This window comes from Cavia porcellus, unplaced genomic scaffold (genome assembly GCF_034190915.1).
Source record: "Cavia porcellus strain 051 isolate PalLab524CR breed Dunkin Hartley unplaced genomic scaffold, mCavPor4.1 scaffold_7, whole genome shotgun sequence".
Lineage (NCBI taxonomy): Eukaryota > Metazoa > Chordata > Mammalia > Rodentia > Caviidae > Cavia > Cavia porcellus.
Window position 1 is genome coordinate 54218503 of NW_026947490.1, and position 10381 is coordinate 54228883.

Genomic DNA, 10381 nt, shown 5'->3' on the forward strand with positions numbered 1-10381 from the left:
AAACTTCCTAAATTTTAAAAAAGAAAGCACTCAAAGCACATGGAAGAGCACAGGTGGATTTCACATCTGCAGAGGAAGGAATGCACTTTCTTAGACAATCAAATTATTCTCTTAGTCTTTTTTTGTCCCCTGATACACAGAGAGACTGACTTTGACGATCCAATTTTAATTCAATCAAACATATATTTTAAAACACTATGCTAAGTCTGGCAACAGACAAAAGATCAGCCCCTGATCTTGAGAAATTTAATAGACATCTGTTCTTTAACTATAACGTCCCTGAGGGCAGGGACCTAGATTTGGTTGACTCCGTGTCCTCAGTATACAGAAAAGTCACAGAATGCAGCTGAAGCTCAAAAACTGTGAAATGAATGAACAGATGAACAAATAAGCCTGTGATTGTGACAGGATTTTCCGGGCAGGTAGACCCCAGTGCAAAAAATGGCTGCTGGACAATAACTAGGAAGCTGTCTAAAGGTAGAATGACAAGTGACATCTCAAAGCAGCAGTACTGCCCCTTTCTCAGCTCTTCAATAGGGGCAGGTACCTGTCACCAGGCTAGGAACAATCAGCTCCAAACACACACAATGCCTCCCTGTATGTGACAAAATAAAATCCTGTCCCAATTCTCATGTAAAGAAAAGGATTCTATATATGATGAACTATGTTCTTGCAAGAATAACAAAAGCAGACTCGAAGGCAAAGCTGTTCTTATTTTAGCACTTTCATTTTTTTCAAAGCAAGTTCCTTTCCCCCACTAGTTGTAAGTTATTCATGCCAGCATCTTTGAAAGGCAGATCTATAACCACAGCCCCATTTTAGAGAAACAAAGATTGCTGCTAAAGGTCATGGGAAATTATCAGTGAAGACAGGAATCTTTAGAAATTTTGTATAAAGTTCACCTATCCCTTAACTTTTCAAGCACCCAAAATGGAATGTGACAAATTGTTCATTCTCCTGCATATCTTGGCCCTCAGATCACTAATATGTCTCTCTATTCAGTACGGTAATACAAATCTTTTTTCCTGCCTTCAAGTGAAATCTTTTTAAAGAGATTCTTCTTTCACATAGTGTTTGACTTCCTAAGACCCCTTTAGAGACAACTAATGGGTAAGTAAGTTTTCCACTTGTAGGAAACCAATATGGGGTGCACAAAAGTGTCTGCTAGGACTGGATATGGGAAAAAGGATATAGCAGTGTCAGGATGAGAACAAAGAATCCAGAAAATGTTGACCTACAGACTATAGGTTTAAAGACAAAGAAAATGCAGCTCAACTCCTTCTTTCTTCCAGAAATAGGAACCATTCATCTTCTTGATCAACGTAGATTAAGAAAACACAATAAAAAAGTTTTTACCAAGAATAGTTGACATCACCTTGGTATCTGCCTATGTTCTGAGCCTTGCTTTCCAGTTTTCCCATTGATTTCCCTTTCTTTCAATGTATTCCTTTCCTGGCCAGGATCAGTTTCTCCTGTTAGCACAGTATCTGAGTCCTTGATCTATGTTAGGGTGACCAGATGGGCCATATTGAAATTTAAAAGCATGATAGCATTTTTGTATGTCTTCCCCTCAAGAGTCCCAAAAAGCAGCAATATGGCCCCCTTTTCATAAGCCTTGATAAACTCCAGTGCTGCCCTGCCCAGGTGTGCTTTGCTCATGACCTAGCTATTATTTGCGCCAATAATTCCGGTGCTTTTGCATGCAAAGCTTGCCATTCATTAAGCATATTTCCTATGTGTCCAACTGAGCCCTGCTTTCCTAGTCTCTGCCACAACTGTGCTGATAAAAGCCAAAGAGGTATCTTTTTTCTGTCTGATTTGCCTCCGCTTCCACAGATCTGAAATGAGCTCAAGGGTGATGTCTAACTGGCTTACATGCTGTTCCAAAGGGACCAAAGCTAAAAGAGGTTATGTACCCTGTAGTGCTTGAAGCACTTTGGAAACTGTCCCCGTTCATTCGGGTGAATCAGACTTCTGGGATGTTCCAGCCACTGGGACAGGAAAAAAAAAACTTTTATAAGAAAGTTCCTATAACTATTATCAACTTATTATCTGTGTTTCAACTTATTATCTACTTCTTACCCTGTGCCCCAGACCTACTCATACAACTTCATTCTCCACTGTTATCTACCTCCTCCATGAAAAACATGCTCCTTTCTGCAGGCTTCTAAAGACTCTGGATTACTTTTGCTGAAATATTTAACCCAAGTGATTAATTATGTTATTTGTTTCCTCTTCAGTGTTGCATTGGTCTCTATAGACAGTATGTACTGACCACTCCATAGACTATGGGCTCAGTCACATGGTTTGCTTTACCTAATGCAACGTTAGCAGATATGCCACAAAACATGTTTAAGGAGAAGCTTTACAAGCACTTATGTGGTTTGGGTCTGCCCCCTTCCCCTCAGCTCCAGCTTTCCCATCTCCCAAGCATTTGCCCTTCACCGTGAGAGCAACATGCCCAGATAGTGGCTGCTCCTTCATGCTGGGTCTTGGAATAAGACAGTTGGGACAGAGCCAAGTCCACCAAGCTGAGCCAGTCCATAGCTATGCATAGTTAACCGCAGCTCTCCAGTAACATGAGCAAGAACAAAGTGAATGCTGGATTTGAGGGTTGTTGATACTGCAACAAAATGCTGACTAATATACCTAGCATAGGTTCATAATCAATATTGAGGGTCTATGGTGTGTCAAACATTGTTAGGAGTTTTATGTAATTTCGTTTTGAGTATCACAATAATGCAATAAAGCAGGTTAGCTTTTCATTTAAAGCAAAAGAAAATAAAGTTAAACATTAAGTAAGCATTCAAATCCAGGTCAATCTGAGCCGAATCTGAACTTCACTGCCTTGGCATCTGCCTTTTGAGGGACCAAGGGCATGGAAGGAGTGAGGGCACAAGGTCCCAGCTACATGTCGGGGTCCTGTTCCTACTGTGCAGCCCTGCTTCCTGCAGTGCTCCAGACGCTGAAGGGGAAGCAGCATGTTCTTCTGAGTTCTTCCTTGTTTCTTGGCCCTTAAAGAACTCTAGTCATCCAAAATGCCTTCATTTTCAGAAAGCCAAAGACTATCTCAACAGCTGAGATTTGAAGCAGGCATATGCCACAGCTACATCCTGTGTGGCTTCTGGTACACTATACCAACCCCTAAGCCCAGACAGCCAGCAGGACTAGCTCTGTCACCAGGCACAGCCTCTGCCCTCCTGTGCCTTGCTGGAGTACTCCTCATTTACTCCTTCCCCTTATGGCCTGGGATTTAACTAGGCAAAACTAACGCCATTTTTGTTAACTTTTCCCTGCACTATTTCCCTGACTTCTATGAACTCTAAGCCTCAGTATAAAAGGCCCCATAATAGACAACATTGTGCTCATTTAACTCAGGAGTTCTGGTTTGACCCACGTTCACCAGAAAAGACTGTCTTAGACTCAGCTTAACTCATCCAAGTCACATTAAATCAATGACACTGTATTTATGCTTTTAATTACTAAGATACCATGGACTTGCACAAATCACTTACTTCTTCTGAGCTTTGGTCTTCTTAAGTGTAAGTAGGCAACATCAGCCCTACTTATAAAATGGGATCACACACACACACACAAAGAGTACTAAAATGTGTAAATAAGCAAAATCAACCACCAAGTCATACTTTTCTTTATATTTCTGATCAGAGAAAAAAGCTAAATAGTTGGAAGAAGTAAAGAGGTAAGTAGGCCCCAGATCCAAAATTTGAGAAGACCAGCAAGGACATTCTAGGCCCATGCTGGTCGAAGAAGGATTCATCTCATCTGGTCCAAAGTGCTTGCCTCACTTTACCAGTCCCCAGTATGACCATATGTAATTATTCAGAGTAGACCCTATCCTAGTCACCAAGAATGGGGTGCTACTCATTTGTTTGGAAATTCTAACAGCAGATTTTTCCAAACATTACTTAGGATGAAAAGGTTAAAGAAAACTGAAAGCTCCCTGATTGCTCATCATTGGGTAAATTATAAAACAGAGAGTTGGGCCTGTCGTTTCATCAAAATTAAATAGAGAAAAGTCCAGAATCATAGAACCTTAAAGTTGACAGATATGTTAGAAATCACTACATTCAAAATAAATAAATAAATAAATTTTTAAAAAAAGAAATGACTACATTCAATAAATTATAAGACTAAGGTATAAACCTACTGGTTAATTATGGATGACCTGGGATTGGAACCCAGCCCTCAATTCCCAGGTCAGGGATCATACCACTGACCAAGCCCTCATATTAATATTACTAAGATTAGACCCAACACTAAGTACTTGTACTAAGATTATTCACATAGTGCTCTTATTAAGATCACTAGCATTAATATTCAGGTCTGTATAAACTACCCTCCATTAAAACCATGGGTCCAAATTTTAAAACTTGCTTAAGACTTTTTAAAATTTAAGTTTATTGGTACAATTGGTACAATAATAAGCACATACATTATAGGGAATTTGTAGTGATGAAGATATTGAAGCACTTTCTGGTTTAATCTAGAGAGGAACATCCAGGTTGGGGGACAATGGGCATGGGGCTGGTTGTGATAACAGCACTGAAAAACATTCTGGTATGGACAAGGTGGTTTGTGGAGGAAATGAGAACAGAGGAAGGAGAGAAATGAGAAGGTACACAGGATGGAAAGGATAAAATGGATGTTGAGGTGTCAGCAGTCTCTAAAAGTGGCTCTTCCTTCTCCAGGATGAATCATAATACTCCGACTGTGTTTACCTGAGGCTGTTCTCACACAGTCCCCATGTGACTACCTGAACACAAACCAGCCCAGGTAACAGACGCTCCCCCATCCCTAACCTTCTCCTGCGGGTTGGAGGGGCATCACATAATACTTAGTGCGGATCTCTATTATTATCTCTGGACAATGCTTACTGTTTCATAACTATGTGTCCACAATTCTCTAACTGGTATCTCCACCATCGGACTGGCTTCCAGCAGCCGGTGGTTGTTTCTTACATATCTAATGAACCCTACCGCAATAGCCAAGACATGGTAGTAACCCATTGACTGACAATGCATGAAAAAAAGTCTTAACTCAGCTACCACCTCTTCTGAGAATGGGTTTCAGAGCTGGTTTGGGTTGGATGTGCTGCCTCCAAGTTCTGTAGCACTGATATGGTGGTCATCATGGACTATTAGGAGCCAAGACAAACTTACCTGAACACACACCAGAGTCACTAACTAGAATGACCACTCTTTGAGGGCAAGGACTATTATGTCTTCAGTGCTTGATGCTTAGAAATCACAGGAATATAATACACATGCTTCCAGAATGGATAGATAAATAACTTAATAAAACCAAAAGAATGTCTAAAGAACTGCTGACCAAGCAAACAGTTTTTATCACAGAGATGGCAGAAGATGCTCCTTGAAAACACCTTAGAGTGGGTTCCAGAGCACTGATAGGCTCCAGCATTTCCCACAGCCTCTACCACCAGAAAAGACAAAACACCACTCATATTCAGGAACAAAGACACAGTGACCCCCTCCTTTGAGTCTTATGGCTACATGGCACCTGTTGCTAAAATAGCAGCTGATAAGCATTTTGTTCTGTTCAAAATAACAACAACAACACAACCAATCTACTGCAGGAAGCAGCATCACAATGACAATAAGAAATCATGAGGCTAAATATATACCAGAAGAGAAATACAGAATTTTAGCAATGAAAGACAAGGAAGGAGCTGCTAGAGCCCGAGGAAAAAAAACTGAAGTGTTGATTAGAAATTGCTCAGCCTGCGTTGAAAGAGAAGCAAAGGGAGGGGGAGGAGAGGGAAATGAGAGGGAGAGTTAACTGGGAGGGAGGGAGAGAGAAAGGCAGAAAAGGGAGGGAGAGAATAAATGTGGCTTTTTTTTTTTGGCTCTGTCTCATTTTTAATCTGTCTTTTCCTTTCTCCCTCCCATTTTACCACCCCCTCAAAAGGATTCTTTGATTGGGTGAGACTAAAATTCCTTACCTTTCCTTGCATGGTTTCTCCGTGAAGAATGAGCCTGAATCCATGTCACCCTTGACTGCTGTTCTCTCCTCTAGTCCCCTCTCCAGCCGCCATTGTTAGCTCCTCTCTACTTTGCTCAGGCTGAGAGGCAGCCTGTCCAGGGGCACCTCTGACAGCAGTGATGGGAGGTGAGGATGGGGAGGGGTGATCAATGGCATTGCAAAAGTCAGCCTCACTGCAGGGCAAAGAAGCCCCAGTGATTTGACTGCTGAGAGGGCCTTGGTAACTAACCTGTTGCCTGCTTCTAGGAGCAAATGGCAGAAGGCACACAGAAAACATCACTTCCTCAAAACTAAATGAAACAAGAGACCCTCGAACCAAAAAGCCAGAGTGGCATGCCGGGAGGATGCAAGTAGTACTGACTTGAGTTCAGAACTGGAAGCTACCCCCAATCACCAGTGTGCTGCATGGATATTGCTCCTTTGGGCTTCCATTTCTATAAACTGAGAGCTGGATTTCTATGGCCACTCCACAGAGAAGATTCCACTGCAAAGATACTGTTAGCCCTCTAGAGAGGGTCATATGTTCTCCTTCACCCTCTCCCTACAAATCTCCAGAGTGCTTCTCTTGGCGGGCACAGAGGGGTCTGCAAAGCACCTCTGACTCAGACCCTTCTCAGATGCCTGGCTGACTTCAAGGAGACATGATAAGAAGCCCCAGGCTTAACTCCCCTAAAGATGAAAACTGAGAATAGGGGCAAATTAAGGAATCAGAATCAGTGAGGGTGGCAGTAGAAGGCACCAGGGGAGGCCAGGGGAGGGGGAAGGCATGGATCAGCCAAACCCTGAAATTAGAGATGATTCATATTTGAACACTGTGGGAGGGATGAACTCAGAGCAGCCCGGAGAAGAGGCTAACTCTGCCGAGGGTGCCCTCCACAGTCTAAAGCCAGAGGGAGGAAGGAGCAACGGCAGAAGCCTTTCATTTGAAATAGAAAAAATAAAACAAAATAGGCAATCAACAATTATTCTGAAGCTAAGGGAAACAGGGTCTTTGTCTTTTTTAAGTGTATTTTACTCTTTTTCAGTGACTTACTTGGGACATATTACTCTGGGTCCCCTTTGCCCAGTGACTTTTTTTTTTTTTTTTTCAGGTCTTCTGGTACTGTTTCTTTCTCCTCCTGCCAGTCACTGCCCCAGCAAGTCTTACTGACCTTTCTGACACCCTGTTCTGTTTCCTCCACCGCTCTGTCCCCACCTGGTGTTGAATGGCTGTCCAAGCTGCACCCCAGGCTACCCCTCTGCAAGGGTTCTTTCTGAGTTTCTCAGGCTCCGCTATCCTGGTTGTTGCCTCACAGTACAGAACAGCCACGTAGGGTGGCATGTTGGGAACAAGGATCTCTCCTCTGTCCCCCCCCCCTTTATTCATCTATGTTTTCGATACCTAATAAACACAGTCATCTTGGGAATCGGTGCATATCCATATCACATCTTAATCTCTTCTGACTTCCTCTTCCCCTCTTCTTCCCTCCCGCCTTCCCGAAATCCAGGAGGATGGAAAGAAAGTTCGGCAAAAGGGAGAGGAGGTCAGGAAGAGCCCAGTCAGATCAGTGCTGGGGAGAAGAAGCTCAATGCGTCTGGACATTGGCAAAATGTCTTTACTGGGGGGAGGGGATTGCTTCTGTTAGAAAGGCTCCGCTTTTACCAGGGGACCACTTTCCAAAGAACAGCAGTGAGACTGAGCCAGGCCCTAAACTCCGACCAATCAAGCCTCTACCACCTCCTTCCCATTTCCCTCTCTGGGGTACCCCCAGGAAGCCACAAAGAATGCACCCCGGGGCTCTCCCCTTCCCGGGGGAAGGAACTGGGGAGACACTCCAGAAAAGCCCTTCCAGAAAACCAGTGGTCTGAATGCATCAGCCCCTGAGTCAGGCTTTGCCGAGGACTTAGCATCACAAACTCAGGGTAAGACCGCGGAAGAACCGTTGTATGGAGGGGAAAATGCACATTTGCAGAACAACCTCACAGCGCCAGAGAGCCAAACACCTGCATCTCCATCCGGCTCAATTGTAATCGGGCTTCTCCCCAGCCTCCATCGTTCACACACACACACACACACACACACACACACACACACACTCTCTCTCTCTCTCTCTCTCCCTCTCTCACACACACACACACAAGCAGCTTTAAAACAGGGTCAACAAGGAAGCAGTCGGGCGTGGGGTGAAAGCAGCCACCACTATGAAAATCTATATATAAAGTTCTTCGTCTCTGCAGGAAATGGCTCTTACCTGTTAGCCAGAAGAGAGCTCGCCACCCCAACACGACCCTGTCCATCTCCCTCAACTTCCCATGCAGGCCGGGCGTTTGCAAAGTGGGCAGCGGCTGCTGGCGGCGGGCGAGGAGTCCGGGCAGACTGGGCGCGCACTCGGGGCCGCGCGCTGCACCGTGCCGCCTGCCCAGGGCGCCTGCCGCGGCTCCGGGCTCCGCTCCGCGCGGCGGCGCCTTCCCCCCGCACGCCTCGCCTCGCCTCCCCGCCCCGCTCCGCCCGCCGCCCGCAGCCCGCCGCCCGCGCTCCGCCCGCAGCCCGGCTGCCGAAGTTTCCCGATCACGTGCCGCCCCTCCCGGCCCGGAGGTCAACGGCCTGTCCCCGAGTCCGCCACGGACACGAGTGAGAACGGGAGCTGGGGACTGGGTATTGGGAGGTGGGAACCGCGCCCCTGGAACCAGGAGAGAAGGACAGAGCGACAAGAGTGAGGGACCTGCATGCACCCGCCTCGATTCCTTACGGGACTTAGACTAGCAAGTCCTGGAGGCGGGGGTGTTTGCCTAGCTCTCCCCCACCCACCCCTCGTCTGGTTTCCTTTGCGACAGTGCAAGGAACCCACAGGCTCAGCAGAATTGAAAACGCGTAGGAGGGAATCCCTCCTCATAACTTTCCTTGTTAAGACATATTTGGGTAGAATGAGGGCATACAGCCACTTGACAGAAAATACGTAAAAATAGAATGAAATACCAATTTATAAGAACTTAGATCAGCCCAACGTTGAGTTTGCAGGGCAAGTTCACTGGAAATATTTGCATTTCTAAAGCATGCATTGACCTGATGACTGTAGAAAAGGGGTTACCGTGTGTTGACAGAGAATTGAGAAGTATATTCTGCCTTAACAGATGTTCAGTAAGTCTACTAGGGACCAAGAACCCAGGCTATAGCGATGAGTAAGGCAGACTTGCTGCCTTTGAGGAGGCTTCTTTGGGTCTAGGGCAGGAAGGAGTGTCAGTCTACCAGAGGCATAATACACATTCATTGTACAGTGGCCATAAAAACCCAGGAAAACTGCCTGAGGAACCTGAGAAGGAGCAAGTTAATCTTGGAAGGGTGCTGAGGACCACAACCAGGAAGAATTAAAATTTCCACAACAGGCAGGCAAGGTTTGAGCCTTCTGGTGTAAAGGAGGCAGGTGGGGAGCATTGTGGGCAAATTAAGGGAGCACAAGCAGAAAGGGCTAAATCAGCTCTGAAGACAGGCTTGAGGGTGTTCCTGAAGCAGGCAAGCCCCATAGGTAGGGATGTGTATGTATGCAGGGGTAATGTCTGAGAATGGGGGAGAGAGTGGGGAGATCCTGTGTAGTGGTCTTTCACAGCTGCCCGACATCTGAATTCCCTTCATATTTTCCAGCAGCAGAAGGCAGAAAATGTAGAACCGCTTCCTTGACCATCCCAGCTGGAGTGCAAGGCTGGGCCCCTGGGCAAGGCCACCATCCACTCACAGGGTTTGGAATCTGACTCAAACTACTCAACACACAGAAACAGCAGAGAATCAGTCTTGCTATGAGCCGGCAGCAGCATCTGCTGCCCAGGCCGGCTATGATAGAAGTCAAAGCTTCTGCACGAGATTCCAGTCTTCTTGACAATTCCTTGAGCTACCCAGTATCTTTTCATAAACTGTCTCTTTTTTTCTTTTAGCTAGGATGATTTCTCATGGGTACCATTAAGAATCTTGAATAATATGCTATGTGAGAGAAATTTCTAAACTATTTCTTTTCATGAGCAAGAAAGAAAGGAAGGAAGAAAGAAAAAGAAAAGAGAGAGAAAAAAAGGAAGAGAGCTACCTAACATTTTTTAATTTATCAGTGCTGAGCATTGTTCTAGATTTTCCACGAACTTTCTCATTTCGTCCAAATGAGGAAGCTTAGGACCAGAGAGGACAATTAACTTCACTAATGTCAGGTAGCTAGTAAGTGGCAGACCTAATATTTAAACTCAGACCTTCTGACCCCAAAATACGGTGTATGTGTTTGCACCATAAAAGGGACAACACTAAAAGCTTCATTGATGATATACTTATATTTTGTTCTCCAGTTAACTACTTTATGAGATGTGTTTGAAAAATATAATGAATATTTAAATTTTTAAAACT

General features: G+C 44.9%; 1 protein-coding gene across 4 annotated transcripts in view; it reads right to left on the bottom strand.

The window, feature by feature from the left end:
- Ildr2 (immunoglobulin like domain containing receptor 2) overlaps positions 1-8449 on the bottom strand; it is a 72391-nt gene extending 63942 nt beyond the window's left edge. For 2 of the 4 annotated variants that reach the window (XM_063253597.1, XM_063253598.1), the window contains exon 1: positions 8253-8449. In XM_063253597.1, coding sequence (XP_063109667.1) covers positions 8253-8298 — 46 coding nt within the window. In that variant the 5' untranslated portion in view covers positions 8299-8449. Of the gene's footprint in view, positions 1-5980; positions 8062-8252 lie in introns of those variants that run through there. The other 2 variants (XM_003468671.5, XM_063253599.1) reach the window with 2 other exon arrangements.
- Between the last annotated feature and the right edge of the window lie 1932 nt (positions 8450-10381).